Genomic DNA, 25,184 nt, shown 5'->3' on the forward strand with positions numbered 1-25,184 from the left:
TATAAACGTTCAAACAAGACGAACCAGTTGCGTCGTGACGAGTTGGAACAAATGGAGGCCAAACGAATGAACGAACGACGAGAACGAGTCAACAATGAAGGCAACAAATAGCCGGCGAAATATATGTATGAATGTGTGCAGAAAAAGTATACAATGATTATGCAATCGCTGCGATAATAAAAACAACGACAAGAAACAATATGTGTAATTTTGTATATATGTACATATATACACATTTATATAAATACATACAAACATACATATAAGCTATATAGCTCTTTTGCTATTTGGCTGCGAAGACTACGGAGAAAACTTAAACACGACGAAAAGCAACAATGACTTCGGTTGTGTGAATTTTTAAATAGCAAAAATATTTTAAACTACTAAATAGTTCTATTTATGCAAGTGTGCTAGACCACAACAAATTATGCCTTGGGGTCTTATGTAAGCCAGCTATAATTGCTTGAAAACACTATTAAAATAATATTTGTATGTATGTATGTTTGGACAGAATTCGGTATGCTGTGCTCAGGAATGAGCAAAATGATCGAAAGCAAAAAGCCGGCCGGCCGGCCGGCTAATGCAAGCGTATAATGTTCATCCGTGTAAACACGTATTTATTTACTTTCATTGCGCTAGTATTTCTATTATCTTTTTCATACATATAAACAGGTGCATGATGTTTGTGAACTAAAGCGGCACGGCGATGTCTATAAACAAAGCGCTAATTTACATTTGCTCACTATATCACAAAAAAAATAATAATAAAGACAAAACTAGAAAATAGTCATTTGTTCAGTTGTCCTCGCGGAATATGAGAATGCGGAGAATTTTTTTTGCACAAAGGTATTTGAATTTGTTCAACTAAAAAAAATAATAATAAATAAATTACAAGTTTTTGTAGCAATTTTAAAAAAGAAATGAAATTAAATTTATCGCAGAACAAGATGGAATTAATATGAACAATATAGGGTGATTCCGAATATGTTTTAAACTTCAAAAGTTATCTAAGGACATCAAAAAGAAGAATCAAAATTTGATCAGAAAGTTCTAAAAGTGTCCGTATTGTAAACCCTTCCGCTTCGTACATCATTTGATCAAATTTGATCCGGATTGGTCCATTTAAAAATTTTCTTTGTCACATTTGAAGTTTGATCTCCCTATGCCAAGTAGTGTGTGTGTTTGACAACTGTTTCTTTATGACGCTAGAAGTTGGCGATTTTTACCATGAGAAAGGTCACAAAAGTGAGCTGAAGATCCAACATTCATCCAAGGCATACTTACTGGTGAAAAGACGTGAGTTTATGAATATTACGTCGAAACCCTCCCAACAATATAGTTGGCGCTCCAAGCGAAAAACTGAGCTGAAACCGAAAAACCAAAATTCGCTAAAGGCACTGAAGACCTCACAGTCGAGGCTTAAAACAATGTTTGAGAAATTGAATTAAGCATTGGCCTGCTTGTATTGGCTCAGAAGCCAATTTTGAAGGCGTTAATAATGATTTGTTCCGACGACAGTCGGGTCTACGTCCGGGTCCGTTCGTTCGGTCAACTCGGCATAATTCTGTCGCTACAAAAAAAACATTTCTATTAAAATACGTAAAAATGTTATTTTTTGTACGGATCAAAATTGATCATGTGGTATTTTTGGTAAAAAATTAATTTTGGAAATAATATAAAAATTACTGCATATATTTTTGGCTTTTTATGCACAAAGTTTAAATAATATCATGCTTTTGTTCTAGAAAGAAAATTAGAGGAAAAATAATGAAATTTTTGGTTCTTTTGTTGAAAGCTAAATAAATTATCTGAATTGACAGCTTACATTAAAACGTAAGACAGTTAATATAATGAAAATAATATATTTTTAGCTATTATCTATATTACTGTTGAATTTGATAAGCCAGCAAAATATTTAGGGTTTTCGCAAGTCTCATAAAGTTATAAGTTATAACGATTCGGAAACATAGCATTGAGAATTGTAAATGTGTAAACTCATTTTTGTATGAAATCCAAAAACAACTTTTTTAAACAAGTGTAAAAATTTATAATTTTATGATTTCGCGATGCTTTATGACGGGTTGTGAGTACCCAAATTATGACACAAATTCTAATAATTTATAATTTAAATTTATTCTGGCAATAATTAAGAAGCTTAATTGAGAAAAAATATTTATTATACACAAAACCTTTGATTGATTTGATAATTAGCTACCAAAACTGTTTTTTATGAGATTTTATTTGTAGACATATTATATAACATGAATAACTGTCTATCAAAACAAAGCCATAAAGAACTGTCTTAATGTCTCTAATAGCTTACAAATTTTCCTACACCCTCACTTTCGCCATTACAATTAGTGGAAGCAAAAAAAAAATTAAAAAATCCATCTTTTTCCAAAACTACCTTATTAACCGCTTATATTTTTATTACAACAAGATAATGTAACTAAAATTTATGAGCAGACATCAAAGCGCAGCGAGTGGGAAAAATCAAAAAATAAACCTAATATATGGCATAATACCGCTAGATTATAAATGTGTACAAAAATAGCAGCTGTATTTGTCAGTTTGCTCATTTCAAGTATGTAGGTCAACAAATTTGTGGCCAAACACTTTTGTACACATACAATGTACATATACCCTGCCGAGAAAATATGAAAAAAATCATTATATAAAAAAATGTTGGTGTTCGAAATTTTCAGAAAGCATACATTTTGCTGTTTTAATAAATCAAAAGCTTTTTGTGGTTAGGTTTCAAATTTGAGACTTCGAATTTTGAGTCTTCCAAACATTTTGCTAATATTTCCTACCGAGTATAGGTATATAAAAACTGCATATGTATGCAAGCACTGATAACGAATGGAATAGTGAAATAGCGGCGCGGCCTATATTGTTATCAGCTCTATATAACAGATGTGAAAATACCCAGTTTATAACTTTGTGTACAGACACTTTGCGAGAGTCGGTAAGTCTAAATATAAACTGAAATTAGCAGTTATGACATTGTTGGCAATTTTTATAAATGCAATAAAGCCTCAGCTGAAACCACAAGAGCCTACCACTAATTTATATTTAAATAGTTATTTACAACTAAATATATAAATACTTAAAACCGGTAAATTTGGAGACTTACCTAGAGGGCATATTACTTAAAATCTTATCGGTTATAAAACCTCCACGATTGCAACGCTCTACGAAGCGATCCAATATTATATATGCAAGTGGCACATCCAAAACAATGTCAGCCATGTCGTCAAAAACGCGCAGGAAACCCTGTGTCAAAGAAAGAAAAAGAAAAATAGAAATAACTATTACTTTCAAAAAATTAATTATCTTAAATAAATAACTTTTTTTTTTAATATTTTGATATAAAAAATGTCTGGCACTATATAAAAACTGATAGTTTGCACTCTTCATTTTACGCACCTGCTCCATACCGGCTGGCAATACCAAGCATGCCTCATCCAACGACTTGAGTAGCTCACACATGGCCTCCTCGGTGGTCTGGCTAAGGGATTCGAGTGTCATGACAATGGCTTCATACACCAATTCATGATGGAAATGTGGTACTTCGAGTGCGCGAAGACAACGATGTGCTTCTTGTATGTCGCGTGACGACAAATACTCCTTTAGCAGCAATGTCATCTCCTTGGTGATGGTCTTGACTGGTCGCAGTGGCCCACCCATGCCCCATACATTGTCCAAATGTGCCCAACCCTGTTTCATGTGTAGTAGGGTGTCAGCACGTCGTATAGCAGCGGCAGCGTGTTGACTTTGTGCATCGAGATCAGTCGGCTTTGTGACGAATTTGGGTGGGAGGCAGTCATCGGCGACGGCACGTGCAAGGAAATTGCCTACAAGTGTGAAACAATAATGTGAATGCAAGCAATTGCAACAAAATTGCAACACTGTGTAGACAAAAGCCAACATGACGCTAGTCGCAATTGGTGTGACCACCTCTTTTACTTACCTAGTATGGTAGGCGCGTCCGGAGTGTCCAACGTCAAGTCCGGTAAATTTTCGAGTAAAATTTCAAAACCTTTCTCGATATCCTTGGCGGTTATGACACGTCCATACAAATCGGATATCAAAACCGATGTCATTTCACGCTGCGAATCCTTATGATCCATTGAGATCTCAACCACAACGCTTGTCACATATGGTCGCAGCGGACCGGTAAGTATCTCGTCAAAGCTCACAGCCACCTCATGGGTATCGCCGTGCTCATAATACTCCAAAACAATTGGTTCAGCCAATTTGAAGAATTCTTCCGGTGTCACCTCCGGAATAACTTCACGCAATTCGATGTTCTTATCATTACATTCACTATCGTAGTTGGGATCATTCTCATCTTCGTACACTTCCTCGAGCGCTTCCGAACCCGGCAAACCCCAAACACCCTTACCGCCGGCACCACCTTTCTTTGGCAAACCACGTCCGTGGCCGTTACGTGAACGACGACTATTCTTCCAGCGACGATGTGGCACAACATAACTGCCCGTGGTGCTATTGAGTGCAGCAGCAATTGCTGCACTGGCAGCACCATTTGTCTCGCCACGACTATTTTGTCTCTGTATGAGACGTTTGGCTTTGCGTTTGATGCGATCATGTCCATCGCCGACGGGTAATGGCTTCTTCATGAGCCCATTCAAGCTCTTCCCCGAATCAGATGAGCCATTTAGCTCCACAGCCTGCACTTCCTCGTTGAGCTCACGTTCCACGGAACTCTCACGTGAGTCCGCATTGCCGTTTTGTTGGGCGGTTTCGATATCCATCTCCTTTAATATTAGCTTACCAATGCTCTCTTAAATTCGCCTGAGTTCAGTACGTTAATTTTTAGTTATATAGTATTTATTTACGTATTTTGTGTTAGATGAATATATGCAGTTATGCTCCGATGTCACAAACAATGTTCACTCACTCACTCAAGTATACAACACGCTTATGGATGGACTTGTACTTTTCAAGCAGGTGCTTAGAAAACAGTTAATTTATAATAATAGTATGCGCTTAAAGGTGGAGTTTGCAAAAGCTGCAATGGTGTTAGTAACCTCACAACCTCCAAAACCTTTAGGGCTTCACAATGGGCGTTATTAGGAATCCAGCGCTGTAAAGATGAGAATATTAAAAAAATTAATTCGAAGAAAATTAAAAAATAAGAAAAATTTAAGTTTAAATTAATTTGAGACCTTAAAAAGCTCAATATCATCCTATCAAATTTGACCCGTACTGCCATTTTTTAGCAACTTCTAATTTCCTAATCTCTTCAATTGGAAGATCCGAACATATTTTCTATGGAAACCAAAAATAACACTTCTAGAATCTAGTTTTTGGGAAACCGAACTTGCATTTTCTCGCATCTTCCGAATTTATTCAATTGGAAGACCTCAACATATTTTTTATAGATATCAAAAATGACACTTCTAAAATCTAATTTTTGAGTACTGTAACCTAAAACTTAAAAAAAAAATCCCTAAATAAAATGTATCTCAAATTACCCGTCTTATGACCTTAAAATGCAACAGTTCTTTCACTTTACGACCTTAACTTGCTACAAACCAGTTAACAATTGCATAGCGTAAATACTTAATACGCTGATAAAGGCCAAACTCTAATGCAAATATGTTTGCAAGTGCACTAGAAAGCCGCGTTCAATGCACCGAGAACAAATCGTGAAACCAGCCAACCAATCCGGACTATCAAATGATTTCCACCGTCATTTGATACGCCGAACACGTCAAGCGAAGGCAATCTTGACTCACTAGATCTTCAGCCCAGTATGTATTTATGTACTATATATATTATATGTATTCATACATATAAGTATGCTTAACTAAATATCACAACTGGGCGATAGTTGACACAAATACAACCATCCAAACATATGTACATATATAGGCATGGCTTGGCTTTTGAGTGCACCGACTTACTGGCTGCCAATTGCGAAAATATTTTATGCACCGCCATGCACTTAAAGCCAAAGTACTAGTTGAAGGTTTGTTTTTATCTACATTCTATTTACACACATATCCATTGTAGTTATTTATGTATGTTTTTATGCTCTTTTCGAGTTTAAGGCCTTAGAAGTGCATCGCAGTTGGCTCGCCTTCCATATGAATGGTACTTATGTTTGTAGATATGTACGCCGGTTCTGTCTGACAAATCAAACTACATATGTGTCAGCTTTGTCGCTTCATAAACAGAATTCTTTTATTTGTTTTGTCTGCCAAGTTTAGCACTATTTGTATAATAAAGCAAAGGCGTAGGTAGTTAAAACCAAAACATTTGAACAAGGAATCATTATTATAATAAAAAAATATTAAAAAATAAAAAAATATAAAAATAATAAAAAAATAATAAAAAATAAAAAAAAAATAAATTAAAATTAAAAAAAAAAAAAAATTTAAAAAAAAAAAATAAAAAAATTAAAAAAAAGTAAAACGTAAATAAATATCAAAAAACCAAAAAGTTAAAAAAAAATAAAAATGTAAATAATTATCAAAAGTTAGAGAAAATTTTAAATTAACTAAAAGTAGTAATGAAAACAAATTTTTGAAGTATTACTGTTTATACATTTTTTTTTCATGCCACTGTAAATTTCCGAAAATGTTGTTACGTTATTTTGCATTTCAGGTGACGATATGTATCATCTAAAACTAAGGTCATTTAGGTGAAATCACATATCTTGGGACCTGCTCGACAAATTTCAACCAAATTCGGTAGATTACATTACTTTAACATTCCTATGGCACAGTGTGAGAATGGCTAAAACCACGCCTCCTTCCCATATAACACAATTTTAAATTCGTTTTGATTCTTTAACTTTCCGGTATGCAAATCAAGAAGCTATTAAGGGGTTACATGGGTTTACAGGTTTCAAAAAATCGTTTTTTTTTTATTTTATTAAATTTTAAAGTTGATCCGAGTAATAGTTTCGGAGATACAGTCTTAAGAACTTGAGCGCTAGAGCCTAACGCGTTTTTGTCGAAACTGAGTTTTTGAAGTCGGTTGAAGTTCAAGATACAATTCTCGGGTCGAAGGATATTTTTTACGATTACATCTATTCGAAACAAAATGTCGCGAAATTTTCACTGAAATTTTAATTTTTTTTTTGTAAATATGTCTGTCAAAAATCATATTTTCAGATTATTTTTTCCTTCGCCCAAGTTTTAAATTATGGTTTTATCCTGTAGTTTAGTCCGAGTTTAAAATATGTTTTTCCAAAAATGTCAGCATTTCTTTGTTGATAGTGTATGTTTGTAACAATAAAATATTCTAATAAAATATTTCATTTTTTTATATGAGAAAATCGTTGAAGAAATGCCGTTTTTTACCCCCAGGAAACCCATGTAACCCCTCAATATAACGGGATTTCCACGAATAGTGCCTTTGAAATATGCCACCTTATGATCAATAATTGTCTTAATCCAAGCAAAGCCAAGCTCCTAAGGACCGAATATGCTGACCACAGCAATTATAGCTGACTTTTGACCGAAAATATTAGTCAATGTATGAGATATATAATTGAAATGCAGAGAGAATCCTTTCCTGATACTAGCATGTCTGTGTGTTAAAAATGGGTTGTATCGGGTCAATACTTCCCTTAGCTCCCATATACCTAACATAGTGATTTTCGAACTTCCAGGTGACTTTCGAGTTATCCAAATGGAAATAATAGAGGGTGTTTTGCTAACAAGTGTATCTTTGTACCAAAAATGGGATCAGGATTTTCGAACATCTGGCTAACTTTGCGCCTTATGATTGGTGTTGCTATGGTATTTCCCTGGCTTTAATTCTTGTAAGATTATAAAATGTTTGGTTGCACTCGATATTAGCTCTTCTTTACTTGTTATTATTATATTCATTATTTTTTTGTAATATCAATACTTTTCCAAGTTTAAAATCCGTAAAAATCGAAAATATCATAATACTGCATAATAAAAACTATACAACTCGTTCAAGGATAAATATCAAATGGATAAAAAAAATTTTAAATACTCTTAAGACTTATCAGCAGTTTATTTATAGCTCCAAAACAAATATACATACATATGAACGAGTATTTACATACATAAGTATGCACATTCTTGGAGTACCCCCTATCAATAATGGCGTTCACTTACGAATGCATTGTTATGGTTTGAATTGCGGCGCAATTAATTTAATCAAAGCGAAACTGTTCGATATTGAACCGAAACGAAAATTTACAAGCTCTGGAATCCCTTATATAAAATACGGTAATGTTGTTGTATTTTATTTCGATTAAAGCATATGTATGTAAATTTGTTTAATAGCCGTTAAACCATTAAATGTTATAAAGAAATGACAATTATAAAGAAAAAAATTTAATAAAGTCTAAAGGTACCACTTCAGTGTGTTTTTATTCGGGATGAACTCGCAGAAACGATGTGGAACAAAACAGGTACAATAGTAGTTGGAATAAAACCTTAAGGCATCCTGCTCGCCAAATATGTACAAAGACATTATACAACTTTTACTGCATACCGCCTTAGAACTTTTATTTCAGTTTTGTTATTATAAAATCAAAAAATATGAACTAATTTCTTAACTACCGAGTAGTAGTAGCATGTAAATTGTACTTTTATCAAGAAAAAGAGTAAGAGACTAACGAGAATTTACATACATACATACACATTTGGTCAATACGAAGTACCACCAAAAAATCAGTAAATCCACTGGAAACTATTTAAAACTGAAATATTAACTTTTAAAGCCTCATCTTACACATGAATAACAACTCTAAAAAAATATACTATATATTAAACTAATGAGTTTGTTATATAAGATACTTAAATAAAATTGTCTAGTTATCGCACATCCGACCTGACCTACCACAAATTCCGCAATTGCATTTAAATTAGTTTTACGTATTCACACGCGAGCCAACACTTGTAACTATTACAAAAGCTCTGTCATGGCAATCAAAACACTTGCAAGTGGAAATTTCTGCTCGACCAGATGACAAGTGGAACTTGCGAATTCGGATAATTCTAAAAATATTGCGCAGTTTTCCGTAAATAGCATGGAAATAAAAGGGAAAGATAAGAGGGAGAAGAAAAGTTTCAGCTATAAATGTCAAAAAAGCTCTTAACTATATTTAGCCAGACAGACATATGTACATACATACATATGTACATATATATATGTATATTTATACTTGCGATTACAGCTTCTAACATAAATAATAAGGGAAAGAAACAAGAGGCTTGTGAGTAGCAGCTGGGCACACCCTATCTAATCTAACAAAGTCTTTTGAAAAGGAAAGTGAAGCTTCGTTGTAAAAATATATAAAAACAAACATACAAAATACATATGTACATACATTGGTGCATATGTATGTATGTATATATATGTATATATAGGTGAATACGACAGGGCAGGTGCAGGAAGAAACATTGTAGTGGCCGTGTTGTCAGTCAGTTGTGAGCAGCGTTTGCCGGCTAACTGATAGAGACCAGCGTGCAGCAGCTTTTACACGACAAATTAAGACGCAAAATAATTTTCAGAACGAACGCACCACCAAAAGGCAATAAAAGTAAAATACAAAAATTAAATAACATTGTAATGAAAGCAAAACATATCAGCAACGAAATTTTCAAGGTTAAACCGGGCGAAATAAACATAAAACCAGACAAGAGAGAAGGCACAAACGAAAAGGCACATAGCAAACAAAGTATGTATGTATGTATATACAAACATAATATTACTTATATGTCTGTATGTATATATTTTCATATGTATGTATATCAAACAGATTGGACTGGAAGATTGAGTGCGACAGAATGCTTGGGGCGCGACCAAGGGTGGAAGGTAGTCGGGAACATGTGGAGCAGGGAAAGGTGGGAACGAGCGGATGTGTGCTTGAATATAAAACATGGTAATGGTAAACAGAAACCGGTTACAACAAAAATAACAATTGTTTTTGATCGCACATCAACTACAAAGTACTTTGGAGTAGCTACCCTGTAGGGAAAAATTAGTAGGTATGCCCAGCGTGTGCCGGTTCGACAATAGCGCAACGAATTAGGAGTGAAACTGATTTTATTTATAAGCTTTTTTGTTAATACGCGACGATTGTGATCCAACGAGTAGACTCATTATCAGTAAGAAAGTAAAGGGGAAAAGTTCTGCAACACTTTTGCAGAGCAATATGATGTCACAGAATCAACCAGTGCGCTACGGAATGAGTCTTTCTTCAGGGTATGAACTACTTACTCATGAATATTGACATATGACGTATCGGTTTAATTTCATATTCATAAAAGTTTCATATATCGAATTTGATACATATTTAAATAAGTACATAAAAATACATACATAGGTACTATATATGTATGTATACAAATGTATTGAAAATTCAAATAAGCGGCATGAATACATAAGTATGTATGCATATTATGTACTCCAGAACATTTGCAGATGCCGAATTAGCTTTTTACCTGCTCAAAAAAAACGAAAGAAGATACAAAAAGAGTAAAGTATAAATAATATACAAAGGCATTCAGCCTACCTTTATATATGTATATCAAATTAAAGTCAAAATTACAGCATTCCATATGGTTGGAACAATAATTCCCACAACAGCCGGTTTTACGAACTAATTCCGATTTATATATAATAGTATTCGTGGAAAAGTTAAATGCTGTTACTTTGGAACCATTTTCAAAATTTTTAAACTAAGGGTTTCCAGCATTTAAGGGGCTAAAGGTCAGAGCTCCCGGATTAACAAACATCCGGGATGTTTTACGAACTAATTCCGATTTATATATAATAGTATTCGTGGACAAGTTAAATGCTGTTACTTTGGAACCATTTTCAAAATTTTTAAACTAAGTGTTTCCAGCATTTAAGGGGTTAAAGGTCAGAGCTCCCGGAGATCAGCTCTGTTTCCTTTCCAAATAAATATTTTTACTAATACTAAGTATTTTCGGCATTCTAATTGTATATAATTTTAATCATGGGTTTTATAAGCCCTTTTGCATGCCTCAATACTGTCCAACATAGGCATGGTCTCTTGCGCACACTGCCAGTTTTGCGACATGGAACAGGAAAATACAGAACTAGATTGCCCAGCAATTTGTAGAGGCAGACTCAAGGCCCCAGGATCCATCGACGTGGATAGGGATCACACCACCTCCATCGCGCCCAGCAAGCTCCGGAAATTACTCAGAAAAGTGGACCTTTGTGAACAAATGTGATATAGGGTAGGGCACAATATACCATAGGTCGCAGTGCAAAACCTCAAATATTTTCTTTCTTTCTATTCGAACCTTCATATGGCTAAATAATGGGTTGTCAAAAAAGTCTTGCGGTATTTTTATTGAATTTTATTTTTTTTTTTTATTGAAATTGAAATGAATTTTTGATGACTCATGCCCAGCACTTGAACGCAGCCGTATGCCGGTCTCTTTCGACCAATTCAGCGATTTTATCGCAATTTTCGACGACAGGCCTTCCGGAGCGTGGCGCATCTTCGACCACCTCTACACCATAACGAAAACGTTGAAACCATCGTTGTGCGGTGGAAACGGAAACTGTATCGGGTACAACTGTAACTGCACAAATTTAATTGGTGGCTTGAGATGCATTTTTGCCTTTATCGTAACGACTTAAAAGAAACGACAATCAATCAAACACGTGTTAGCGCGTGAAATGAGCTTTCCAAAAAGGTATAGCATGACCCGATGCGACGAATAAAACTAGAACTACGCGCTTTCAGCGCCAACTAGCGAAAATACCGCAAGACTTTTTTGACAACACATTATTTCTAAATAGCCTTAATTGATTTCTAAAATATGAAATAAGCCTTTTTTGTATATCATAATTGTTTTTTAAGTTATATTTGTAGAAAAAAGTATGAATTCAAATTATTAATATTTGATTGTGTCTCAGCTTAAAATAGTTTTACACATTTTGAGGTTATGTTACAAACTGCGAGCTATTCCTAAATCATGATATAACTTTGGTCAAGTTTTGGTTATCGAAGTTCGAGAATAGTTTTGTATGATATTGGGGTACTGATTGGCAGAAGCCAAACAATTTTAGTGGCTATTTTATGTTGATTTCAATGTGAGTATTAAGATAAATAGTTTTTTCCAAATATAACTTACTCTACTAATAAAACAAACTTTTAGTGTCACTGTATATACTAATACATATTTGTATGTATGTATGTATGTGCATTTCAGGAATCACTTAGGGGAGTATTTTATATAAAAAAGGAATTTGAAGTATGTGCATACAAGGATATGGGGAACGCACAGCGCATGACCTTGAAAATTTGTATGCAACAACGCGCTAGTATATAATGGATATGGGCGTGTTGGTTATATACATATGTATGCATGTATGTATGTATACCAACATATTCCAGCAATTTAAAGCACCACATACCTAAATACAACAGGATATTAGACGACAAACGAGATTTTGTTGGAACATGAAACTGCGTCGCAAAATTAAACGCCAGGCATTCTCAGCAGATGTAATATCAAATAGCGGGCTGTGAGTGGAAAAGCACAAAATGTTGGCGGCAAAAGCAATTACTTGCATACAACACGAAACTTTCGACGGGTTTGAGGAAGGCGTGATATGTTAGCCTGAATTTTCTGGCTTTTAAACAATTTGTTTAACATTAAATCGGATATTTTCTTAAATTTCCTTAGTAAACACATTGAAAAGTGCGTCGCAAATAAAAGAATTTCGGCACTTTAATTATGTACGTTCATACTTATGTACGTACATATGGATGTGTTTGATTACGTATGTTTTCGACGATCAAAAGTTTAAATGAAAATAAACACGAATTGTGCGCCAAATGGATCGCTGCCAACAAGAGCGCACGCATATTTTCTACCCAAACAACCGACAGGGGCTGTAGGTGTGGGACTGGGTAGCCGGCGGAGATTAGACGCCTCAAACTTATTTGTGTGTGGTGTGGATACTAGACAGCTAGCCGATGATGTTTGGTTGCTACTATTACATATTCAGATATTACTTCACACTTATGCAAACACATTCATATGTATGTATGTACTTATAAATTTTATTGCTGTGACTTTTCGGCCATCACAGCTACCTTTTAATATTATGCAGTATTTGTTGTGCTATGTTGTTTTTGACAACATGTGATTATTATTATTCTTTCTTTTTCGTTTTCCGTTTCTACAATTTGTCTTCATATTCTAAGATAAAGTAGCCAGAAGCAAAATACACTTAAAAACAATTTATTACAAATGATATGCAAACATATAAACATTCATATCACAATTGATTTTGTTGGTGGGTGTGTGCACGGTTCGGCGGTGTGCCGCCGTCAATTTTATCACGTAGGCCACCATAAAAGAGAAACAAAAACAACTAACAAGTGTAGACTCACAAAAACTTAAATAAAAATAGGTGTCAGAATAAAAAAAACTAAAGGTAAACAACAACAATAGCGCCAACATGACATATTTATGTAAAGAGAATTGATGAAAACACATTATTTTATTTTAAAAATTTTTGTTAATTGTTGTTGCAATTGTGACCTAATTTCGTTTATTGGCAGATAACACATAAGTACATACCTTAATCTCGACTAAATTAAAGAATATTACGGAAAAGAAACTTTCTTGCTTGTTCTATTGGTGGTTAAGTGGCATTTTGGTACTACTCTCCAGAATTATATAAATAAAAATCTATTTTTTCTTAAGCATTTAATAAGAAAATAATTAATTTTTAATATAAATGCTGCGTTATTAATTTATATGATTATTTTAATAAACTAATCGAAGAAAAAATTATTCAAACGCCATAAGGCAACAATTTTATGAACCCTGTCAAAGTATTTTACTTGATTGTATGCAATTAAACTAGTTATGTATGCATAATTGCTAGAATTTTCGATAAACAACTTCAAGTATATGATTTTCATTTGAATAATTATGCATCTCATTAGTAACTGTTCTAAAAACAAAAACGACAATGTTAATGAACATTAAATAACAATCATAAAAGAATTAGTCTAATTATGCTACTACGTATCAAAACAATAATATTTTTCTACAAGTTGTAACCGATATTGAAATAAAAACACATAGCACCTTAGAACTATTATTTTTATTTTTGAACAGCGCAACTTTACTAAAGTAGTGGAGAGGCCTTTCACTTTCATTAAGTTAACGGGTATACGGTAGGTTAGGTATTTTTCAGAGGGTGTGTTGATTGGCACACAAAAAATAAATACTAATGACATTTATTGCAAACTAAATCTCCCCAAAAGCGAGAAAATAAAAATATCAATATTTAAACAAAAATTTGAAAGTTCAAAAGTTTTCTTAAATATGTAAGTTTTTTTATGCAAATATATTTTAAGCAATTATAATGCATCGATTTCCACAATGGACAAATTAAAATTTCATTGGATATTTGTGAGAATATTTACCTAAATATTGAAATATTTTGCAAAACTGCAAACAAGTAATTTTTGTGGTTAACGAATGTTGAAATTTATTTTTGCCAACGGAAATTGCTTTCCATTGCTTTTCCACTGCTGACCAAGCAATAAAATTAATATTGCCGAGATATCACAAACATCAAAACTAAATAATGAATTTTTAGAATCAAATTTTTTTTCAGAGCCAACGATCAGAACATTTAGTGCAGACGTTTGTGTCTTTAAATTTAAAATGTTTTGCCTTCGCCCGCAGCAATTGCAATTGTATCAGTTGGAGGTCTAACCATGTTGCTAACAACAGCAATATGTATAAATTGTTCATGGTATACAATATAAATACCTATTTACTTCCCATTAACATTTTATATATTTGAGCTCTTGATTAGTTACCGCGTAGCACAACAACTGTGCAGACCGGCAACGCAACGAATAATACAAAATTTTGCCGCCCTTCTCCAATTCGATTTGGTGGTGCGGCACAACATTCTGGAAAATTCCATACAGTTTCATCATCTTTATACATATGTATATAACATTACGAACATTAGTTACATTATTAAAACAAGGAAAATATAAGGAATAAAGCAAAATACTCATAAGACATACATATGTGAATATTTTCTTTCAGAAATGTGTGTTTTCATACACAGTAAACCGAACTGGATAAGAATAGATTACAACAGCTCGTCAGTGACGGTACAAGCACATGTATCTACATTTCTCATATGTGTATACATGTCTATTTATTTATCTACAAAAAGAAGCAAGCTGCTTCTTATGTCCCAAGTCAGCTACAGCCACGATGGCAAGTTTCTTTCGATAGTCTCACAATCACGTTGTAAAATTAGGTACCTAGCCAAATTCTAGAAAAATCCATCACTTAATATTACGGTGCTGTTAACGCAAGATTCATATTAATAATAAATCGACAAAATAAAATAAAACAGTATAGAATTTTTTTTATAGCAATGCCTACCTTCTACTTCTTCGACCGAAGATTTATTCTCCAAATGGTTGTCTACTGCCTGAGAGACATACAATCGTTATTAGATTAGGTTTATTTTTACAAAACTTGTAAGTGTAATCACTATATACACATTTAAATAACAATTTTTGCCGATTTACTGCAATTTTTCTTACAAAGTAATCGCGCAAAGACACTGGAGTTCTCGTTTATATTAAGCAATCTGTTCAGTTATTTCTCCTTTCCTTGTGCACAATTCTGTCAATACTATTCTTGAAGTTTTCGTTTCACACAGCAATGAAAAAACAGGATTTTCCCAATTGGACTTTCGCAAGATATGCAATTGTATATTTATGCTGAAGAATGTAATTTTTAAATGTCAGCGCGACACGGAAAATAATTTTTGGCAAGTCTTAATTGCTCGTTTTTGTTTTTTTTATAAGATATTTTACATGAAGTTTTTTTTAACAAGCTTGTAAGCAAAGTTTATTTTTATAATTTCTTTTTGACAAGTGATGAGTGTGATGGAAGAAAAACAAATCGCGAAAAACAACACATACGCACTTTGTGGAAATGCAATAGAAAAGAAATGCCTTGTTGCCTTTTTCCAAATTTGTGGCTTTCTAGTGAATTAGACACAAATTGGTTTCGCTATTGCCTTTGCACATCAAAAGCAAACACTTATCGACTTCTATTTGCTGCACTAGTATTTTTTTTTTTTTTACGTTACCCAATATTATTAGCACAGTAATTACAGCAAAACTTTGAAGTTGAAAATCCAAATGCTAGAGATTCACTTAGCTTTTAAGCGCTCAAATATTTAAAGAACTATTCAGCTTGTCGCCAATTAATCGTGTGTTCGTACAAGAAATTGCTACAAAGCTGCTAACCGTCAAATGTGTTCCCCTTAATCATACGATTGCAGGGTTGCACTAAAAGTAGCAAGGAAAAGCTTGCAATGGAACACTGTGTAAGTGGAACGGGAACGCGAAATAACAAACTTTACGATTTAAAACATTTCTTATATGCTAATTTGTTACTTTATTGTTGCAATAAATCGTTAACAATGCTTTATTGTTTAATCCACGAAAAATTTATACATTTTGAGTTAATAAAAATACAGCTCTGCGATTTCTCCTCTTACACATTTCCGTTATTTCCCCTATATATATCTTTCTCACATTCGTTTCGTGATTATTCCATATTTCGCTGCTCAAACACCGCTCTTCAACACGTTGTTCTCTCGCATGTTTCTCAACGTACGGTTGCCAGATAATTCATGAAATCACTTAAAGAAAATTGCAAAATTGCTCTATTTCGCTTGGCATGTGTAAAATTTTTTATGTACTGTTTACCGATACTTGGCCAGATAAAATCCTTGTAAATTTCGGTACCATAGTTCCGGCTGTTGTACGAATTTTTGTGTCAGTGGCTATTAGTATAAAAAATATCAAAAATAGGCGAATTTCTGGAGAAGGATGATTCGACTTCTAATTTTAGCTTTAAACGCATGTTTTTGGCTAACCAAAGGATGCTTGGTCTAAGACCGGAAGTCGTGAGCTATTTGCGCCATATATAAAATAAATCGTTTCTGGTTACTCCAGTTAGTGAATGGTGCCCAGTGAACTTTCCTCACTTGCGTGAACTTCTACACATGGTTCCATCCTGAAAAATGCTCAATGTAAACCACCAAATCACCAAATACTATATTTTCGTAGTTAGCGAGCTGGCAACTCTTGTTTATGCCCGTTTACAGCTAATTCTCGTTTGTTTTGACTTCGCTGTTTTGTATCCAATATTTCGTTTCTATACGAAATTAAGTCAATTGCAAATTATGTTTGTTGAATTTTATATATTCAAACGGCATTAAATGTACTTAAATTATTATTAATCAACTAAACGAAACTTTAACAACAATTATTCATTATCTTTAATACTTCGTTCTCTTGTTTAATTATGCTTTATTTATTAGTGCGTTTCGGCACGTAGCATCAATTACTAATATGTATAATAAATAGTAGTGTTATTGCATCAGCTGAGCCTCTATTTTTTATGAGTGCTACGAGTTTTTGACAGCTTTTCAAGTTAATTAATCGAAAGCTATAAAAATTTTCTATGTACATACCTACACTTTTATGACTATGATGCATACTTATGAAATTATCAGCTGGTTCGTGACCACTGTCCATCTTCCAACTCACTTACGTATGTACATATGTATGTATGTATGTAAATATATGAAGTATTTATGTACATATGTACATACATATATAAAAATGTGACCCCGCATTTCATGACAGGTCATTTGGCCATTTACAAAGAGGGGGCGTTTTATTTATTAAGCTAATTGGAAACTTTTTTATTACGTCGTCTTAATTAGGTCGTTGACTGGGACAACCGAGTTTCATACAACGTTTAAATCATATCTTATCTTATTTTCATAAATAAGTACAACTTGGTTCCATAATTTTCTATGTAATAAATATTAAATTAAAAACTAAAATCCACATTAGGTCGTCTCCCACCCAACAACACATAGAACGTGTTTTCGCTGCTAAAAGCGTAGCGATTAGTAAACCGGTAAACTGCAGTGTGTTCCCCTTATTTACCTTTTCTTCGTATGTTTTGCTATTTCTGTTGTGATTTCGACATTCTGTTGTAGAAAATTTCCCCTTTTCTTATTGGTTTCTACTTCTTTCTAAATACCCCACCTAAATTCAGGAAATCATGAGAGCGCAAGAGTGTATTCAAAAGCAATACGCTCTCAGTTGAGTATCATGCTTTCAACGTTGCCGTCTGATAATTAATCACATTAAATTTATTACTAATTTGAAATATACTGAAATTTAAAATTATATGGTATTTTCTTTATTTTTGTCTGTTTTTGTAATATTTTGGAGTGAGATATCAACACCATTTCTCATATTAATGAATACAATTTTTAGTTGTTGCTGTTATTCCCAGAGTGACAACCCGCATTGGCGTACGTGACATTTTCCACACATTTGAAGCGTGCGCTCTGGGTGTGAGCAAGACTCCAATTCGAATTATAACATGGCGACTACATCATACTAACTAACAGTTGTAACAAGGTTGCAATTTCTTTTTTTTCATATAAACTCTTTGGAATAATTTATTGAGGTTTGAAATTTCTACATTTATCTAATATATTTTGTCATTTGTTTTGATTGTACAAAGTTAAAAAATAATTTACAATAAAATATTTGGCAAATTCTATTATTTACAATCATTTAAACATTGCTCGGTTCATGTCGTGACTAATTGTCTGTGTCCAGGGTGTAGGAAACTTACAATAAGCTTTTGTGCGTTAAGATTCAAATTTCCCAGCTTAGTATGTTTTTGTTGTTGTTGAGTAACGGCGTTTATGGATTAATGTTGTATTGGAGAATAAGACGGATAAACTAGTGATAAAAGTAAAATGACGGAATTGCTTGCATGACACGGCGCAATTGTAGTATAATTAATTATATTTCAGAAACTTGAGCTCTTCTTTTGCAATTTGTTGTGGTGTGACTCCGAGGACATCGGTCGCAAGACGAAAGTTGTTAAAGGTATCTTTTATGAAGTCTTGTCGCTGTTGTTGTTGTAGCAACAGAAAATAATCTTCAATTAATTTCGAGGGTGGTGCCGAGTTGACAGTCCTTGACCAGATAAAAATCCGTTTCCGTTTCATTTATTTATACCTGTCTGTCGTTTGAATGGTTTTATATTTGATGAGGTCACTCTAGCTCTGTTCCAAGCAAGTCTCTACTGATATCTGTCAGTGTTATGAAGGCCCATACTGCCACTGTTGCAATTGCAGTGTGAGCTGGCTTTCAGCCCCAGTGCGGCTGTCTGGCCATGTGAAGTATTCTTTTTCAATTCTGAACTCTGCCCATAATCGGGGTCATTTAGATAGTTCATGTTCTGCCTTTTCAGGTTTGGCTATTGACCTTATTGTAAATTTTCGACGCTTAACTTTATTGTGAATTTTTTGATTTGAGCACAGAACCTTAAAATAAACAGCACTTAAATGGAACAGGTTCGAATTTTTATCCGACAAAGTAATCCCGTATGCTGCGGTGGCTTGAGCCTCAAAAGTATCGCAGATTTCGGTAGGGCTCCAGCTATCGAAGCATCTGCTTGTCGGGACTTGAAGTCATGCTTGAGCTCAGACCACTTCACCTATTAATCGGTTAGGTAGCCTAACACACACTGCTTCAAATGATAACAGAAGAGTTTGGCAGTGGTAAGGTAATCTCATCCCAGCGGATGAAGGACTTAAGCCGTGTAATACCATTGGCTATTCTCCCAAAGGACAGCATTACCAAAAAGGTAAACTTCCAAAAGAAGTTCAAGGTAAGTAAGGCTGAATGGAATGTTTTCACTCTCGAGATGGTACACCGTCGGCTGGAAAACGTCAGAGGGAATTGGTGTAGAAGTCGCAGGACCACGCACCAAACTCTGCATACCTATAGGAAGTTTTCCGAACATTTTTCAAGCAGAAGTTTTTGCTATAAGTCGGTGCGTAGAGGTAAACCTCCAACGCAACTATGCAACGAGAGCCTGAAACTCCGTCTGCAGTCTGCAGACGCGGAATAAAGGTCCTTAGATCGCGGTGCAATCCTCTTCTATTTATCTTAAGTACTGTGAGACTTGTGGGGATTCCCATAATGATAATTTGGTTCATATATTGTAACTGTTTTTGCGATTACGAAGTTTCGACTTAAAGCCTGATATTTGTGACAGTTGAAATTCCTTTTAAGATAATAAAGCAAGAAAGCAATTAAAAACTAATTATTATGTTGTTGTTGCGGAAGTATAAATAATCCACATAAACACTAACGATGCATTATCTGAAATGTTCAAACAATATTTTGTTTCAGTAATACTTTTGCTTTTCATAGCAGCGGAGGCTCAGTTTCGGCCAGGTGGTCCAAATCGTTTCGGGCCACCACGTCTAGGAGGTCCAGGACAGGGAGGCGGAGGACCCGGCGGCCCACCACCTTTTGCATTCCAACCACGTCCGGGTTTGCCTGGACCAGGACCTAGACCACCAGGACCACGACCAATACCACCACCAGTTCCACAACCACCACCAGTGCCACAACCACCACCACCAACACCGCAACCACAGCCCCAACCACAGCTGGATAATCTGCGCCTCTGCACTTTCACGCAGCTGGCACAAAATAAGTGTCTCTACACGCTGCAGGCGGCTGCCAACGCTTCCATTGATCTCAAGTTGCAGTGTGTACAAAATAGTTCCTTCGACGCCTGCCTAAGTGCGATCCAAACGTCTGCGGCTGACTTGGTGGTGGCCGAGGATCATGAGTACATGGCAGCGCGTGCCGCCAATCTAACAACGGTACTGTATGCGCACGAGCACCTTACCGACTACTACGTGGCTGTGGCGCCCAGCAACATTACACTGATCGAACTGGATGAGGCGGCTATGTAAGTGGTACACTAAATAAACTTCGGTTTCACAGGTCCTGTTTCCTGATAACCTTCAAGTTTTGCATGCCTTACAGAGATGTCAACGTGTCGAATCATCGCGCTTTCGATGCCGCCGCTTTCTTCAATCTCCAACGTGGTCATGACATATGTCGGCAGTCCGCCCGTGACACTGTTACCATTCAGATTCTGAATACGGCGGAATACAATGCCACCGGAGATGAGCTGCTGATTTGCGCCAATCGCTCGGTGGCCGAGTGGAGTGCTTACGGCACGTGCAACGTCGAAGCAAGTTTGGAGCGCGCAGTTTTCGCTGCAAAGCCTTTGGCGTCCAATGTTGGCTTCAGGTGTCTCGTGCAAAGCACTTTCGAAAGAATTCTAAACAGTTTCGGTCCGACAAGCACTATTTGGAATTTCTTTGCCGATTTCCAAAATACATCCGATGTTATTTTCAAGGTAAGTGCTTTTGGGTTATTCATATGTTCAATTCAATTGGTGTCTTTTAATGTTATCAGTCTCAAGCGGGAATTCCCGTTCTTGCTGGTAACATATACTGTGTCTCGTAAATACATACTGGTATGTATGTATATTTGGCGAGAAAAAATTTCCAAAACATGCTTTTGCCATTAATACGATAACGAATAGGTCATCGAGGTCTTGCAAAAAGCATTTATTATTCACTAAAAATTGAACATCTTGTCAGTTAACGGTTATTATATTTAAACAGATGTGTTTAGAGGCAAAGTTTTGAGAGAAGTGTTCTTGGGTAAATCGCATTAAGTGATTTTTTTGTGATAGTTACCAAAAACTTTTACAACACCGCTTCTGGAATGTGGTAAACACGAGGGCCGACTTCACAAAGTACCTACCCACGAAGTCGAACTTGCGAACCTATCAAAGACTGAAATGAAAAATATATTATTGATAACTGCGAATCCCGCGTGAGTTTTGGCCGTTACTGCTGCAATTTCAGGTTCGATTTTAGTATGAAGTTAAACAACCATCGCTGGCTTGCTGGCATAGAGCCATAGACTTGACGTAGCCCCTCAGGAAATAGTCTCATCACTCAACCGAGGCGGCCAATTGTCTGGGCCATTTCGTGAAATAACACGTTCATCAAACTTGATTTTCAATAAATCGATTGTGACGTTCGCTGTGTGGCTTGTGGCGCCATCCTGTTGGAACCACATATTGTCCAATTCCATTTCATCATCGGTTATCATCAAGCGGTTCAGGAGAGAGTAACATGCCGGTCTTGATCATCATGGAAGAAGTAAGGCCGGATGACGCTGGCGGCCCATAAACCGCACCAAACTGAATTTTTTTCGGAATGCAATGATAACTCATGGAGTACGTGTGGTTTGCTGCTTGACCAATAAAGCATATTTTGCTTATTGACGAAGCTATACAGCTAGAAATTAGCATCATCGTTGAAGATGATTTTTCGAAGAAAATCCGGATCATTTTCAGGTAGTTGCTCAGCCCACTTAACGAAGATATGACAATTCTGGTGGTCAAGCGACTTCAGTTCTTGCCTCAATTTGAACTTGTAAGGATGTAGGCCAAGATCTTTTCGTAAAATTTTCCGCAACGACGTCACAGAGATGCCCAACGCTTGAGATCGACATGCGAGAGACTGATTTCTTCCTCAATTGATGCGGCAGCGGCAGCATTATTCTCGACTACGCGCACTTCTTTGTCTCACTGACACGCGAACATTTTGTACTGTGTCTGTAGATTCAAATTTTTCCACTTGACGCTCAATTGTTGATCTGACAGGACGATTATGAGGACCATAAATTGGACGTAGCGCTCTTTAAGTTGAGGCCACTGAATCCGAATTTCGGTAGTAAATTTTAATAATTTCAACTCGTTGTTGTGTCGTATATCTTTCCATGATGAAATGGCAAACCTTACTGAGGAGAAATGTCAAAAGAGCGGAGAAAATATGGCGTCGTTTGCTGTTCCTAACGATCTCCCTTACTATAAATTTCGATAGTATCTATGTTAAGAGTTCCGCTCGGACTTCGTACGGTCTTACTTTTTGCTTAGGTTTACTTTTTTGCCTCAAACTTTCGATGTTCTATACATGTAAACATATTTATGTATTTTCTAAATTAATCGGACGGTTCCTCCCAGCGTTTTGCATTTTTTGTCCATATTCTGGAGGAATCCCCAAAAAATAATAATCTCAAATTAGAAGCTATAATTTTGCCTCTAGTTATTAGGTCAAATGATCAGTTGATTATAAAAATATTCGATTTACCGGAGAAGAGCTTCAAAGTGATTTTTGTTTTTATAGAAAATATCGATAAAGCTGTTTCAGTGTTGACCTTGAAGATAAGAAATCGAAATTTAGCGTCTTGTTAAAGTATCAGCATGGAAAGTACTATTGGAGACGGATTTCTGTCATATATAGGGAAAAAACTTTAGAGAATTTCCTCCTTTTTTATTAGATTAAACTATATTAGATGAAACTCTTATCATATTTATATTTATTCTTATAATAAATCTGAGTCTGATCATATTTGCGAGTATGTATATAATATTTTTTGATCTTACAGAATAACACAATTGGATTTTCGCAAAGTCCCATTATCAGAAATGGCGTCACTGAGCAAGTATTTAGCCAACTGCATTGCAGTAACGAAACGGTGCATGATCCTAGCGAACTGGAATGAGTTAATAGAAGTCTTGAATATACAAATATACATATATCCCCGAATTCAAAAATAAATACATATATACATACATACATATATAAAAAAATGTTAACGCGTTCAAAATTTCTTGGATAAGTTTTATTACAAGAATCGTCATTTCTTAAGTTGGTCTGTATTTAAAATATTTTTATTGTACTTCCCCAATGAAATACTTTCTTTTAATTTAACTCCAAACAATAGTTATTCAATGTTTAGATACTGGCACCCACCCTGTATATATTAGTAGTATTTATGTGTTAACGATTAAAGTCGTTGAACTCGTCTTTGGTTTGACGAAGGTCAGAGAGAAAAAAGTCTATTTAATGGCGATTGCAACTCGGGACTAGCTTCACCTATCTTTTTGTCTAGAATTTGGTCACTTTAGTCCGAAGCTCAACAAAGCGGCGGGGCCCGATGGATTGTCGGCCGAGCTATTCAAATACGGCGGCGAAGACCGTATACGGAGCATGCATCAGCTTCTTTGTAGAATCTGCCAATTGGAATTCGGGCTCTGCTCAATCGACAAAAAGGGAGATCCCACAAGCTGCGCCAACTACCGTGGGATAAGTCTCCCAAATATCGCATATAAGGTTCTATTGAGCGTATTGTGAAAAAGATTAAAGCCCACTATCAACAAACTGATTGGACCTTATCAGTGTGGCCTTAGACGTGGCAAATCCACAACCGATCAGATATTCACCATGCGCCAAATCTTGAAAAAGATTTCAAAGCTGCTTTCGACAGCACGAAAAGGAGCTGCCTTTATGCCGCTATGTCTGAATTTGGTATCCCCGCAAAACTAATATGACTGTGTAAACTGACGTTGAACAACATCAAAAGCTTCGTCAGGATCGGGAAGGACCTCTCTGAGTCAAGGCGACTCCATATCGTGCGATTTCATGAATCAATCTATTGCTGGAGAAAATAATTGGAGGTGCAAAATTTAATCGAGCAGGTACAATCTTCTATAAAAGTGTATAGCTGCTGGCTTATGCTGATGATATTGATATCATTGGCTTTCTCCAGAATGGAAAAGGCAGCGAAGCAAATGGGTTTGGTGGAGAATGAGGGCAAGACGAAATATCTGATTTCATCAAACAAACAGTCGTCGCACTCGCGACTTGGTTCGCACGCCACTGTTAACTTTAAAGTCGTCGTTAATTTCGCCTATCTTGGAACCACCATTAACACCAACAATAACGTCAGCTCCGAAATCCAATGCAAAATAACTCTTGCCAACAGGTGCTACTTCGGACTGACAAGGCAATTGAGAAGTAAAGTCCTCTCTCGATGAACAAAAACCAAACTCTATAAGTCACTCATTATTCCCGTCCTGCTATAAGGTGCTGAGGCATGGACGATGACAACATCTGATGATTCGACGTTACGAGTTTTTGAGAGAAAGGTTCTGCAGAAGATTTATGGTCCTTTGTGCACTGGCAACGGCGACTATTGCATTAGATGGAACGATGAACTGTGCGAGTTATGCGACGACATTGACATAGTTCAACGCTAGCTAGGTCATGTTGTCCGAATGGAGTATCCGCCGGGAGAAGTAGAGAAAGAAGAAGACCTCCACTCCGTTGGAAAGACCAGGTGG

General features: G+C 35.5%; 2 protein-coding genes across 4 annotated transcripts in view; one reads left to right on the plus strand and one right to left on the minus strand.

Annotated features, from left to right (window-relative positions):
- Window positions 1-16,275, minus strand: part of LOC120773978 (programmed cell death protein 4) — a 28,446-nt gene extending 12,171 nt beyond the window's left edge. The window contains exons 1-4 of one of the 3 annotated variants that reach the window (XM_040103229.1): window positions 16,156-16,275; window positions 3,974-5,110; window positions 3,430-3,857; window positions 3,137-3,276 (exon numbers count right to left, since the gene is read on the minus strand). In XM_040103229.1, coding sequence (XP_039959163.1) covers window positions 3,137-3,276; window positions 3,430-3,857; window positions 3,974-4,778 — 1,373 coding nt within the window. In that variant the 5' untranslated portion in view covers window positions 4,779-5,110; window positions 16,156-16,275. Of the gene's footprint in view, window positions 1-3,136; window positions 3,277-3,429; window positions 3,858-3,973; window positions 5,111-8,856; window positions 8,918-15,437; window positions 15,850-16,155 lie in introns of those variants that run through there. The other 2 variants (XM_040103228.1, XM_040103230.1) reach the window with 2 other exon arrangements.
- Window positions 16,276-20,286: 4,011 nt separating this feature from the next.
- LOC120776035 (transferrin-like) lies at window positions 20,287-23,664 on the plus strand. Its single transcript, XM_040106480.1, has 3 exons — window positions 20,287-20,882; window positions 20,960-21,338; window positions 23,447-23,664. Exons 1-3 carry the CDS (start codon window positions 20,287-20,289, stop codon window positions 23,561-23,563), a joined length of 1,092 nt encoding a protein of 363 aa, XP_039962414.1. The 3' UTR covers window positions 23,564-23,664.
- Window positions 23,665-25,184: the final 1,520 nt, after the last annotated feature.

This window comes from Bactrocera tryoni, chromosome 4 (genome assembly GCF_016617805.1).
Source record: "Bactrocera tryoni isolate S06 chromosome 4, CSIRO_BtryS06_freeze2, whole genome shotgun sequence".
Lineage (NCBI taxonomy): Eukaryota > Metazoa > Arthropoda > Insecta > Diptera > Tephritidae > Bactrocera > Bactrocera tryoni.

What these genes read in the sequence shown, in the direction of transcription:
- LOC120776035 (XM_040106480.1), top strand. Translation starts at nt 20,287, where the DNA reads ATGTTCAAACAATATTTTGTTTCAGTAATACTTTTGCTTTTCATAGCA. An exon ending in GAACTGGATGAGGCGGCTAT is followed by an intron (nt 20,883 to 20,959) that starts GTAAGTGGTACA and finishes CATGCCTTACAG; the next exon opens with AGATGTCAACGTGTCGAATC. An exon ending in CATCCGATGTTATTTTCAAG is followed by an intron (nt 21,339 to 23,446) that starts GTAAGTGCTTTT and finishes TTGATCTTACAG; the next exon opens with AATAACACAATTGGATTTTC.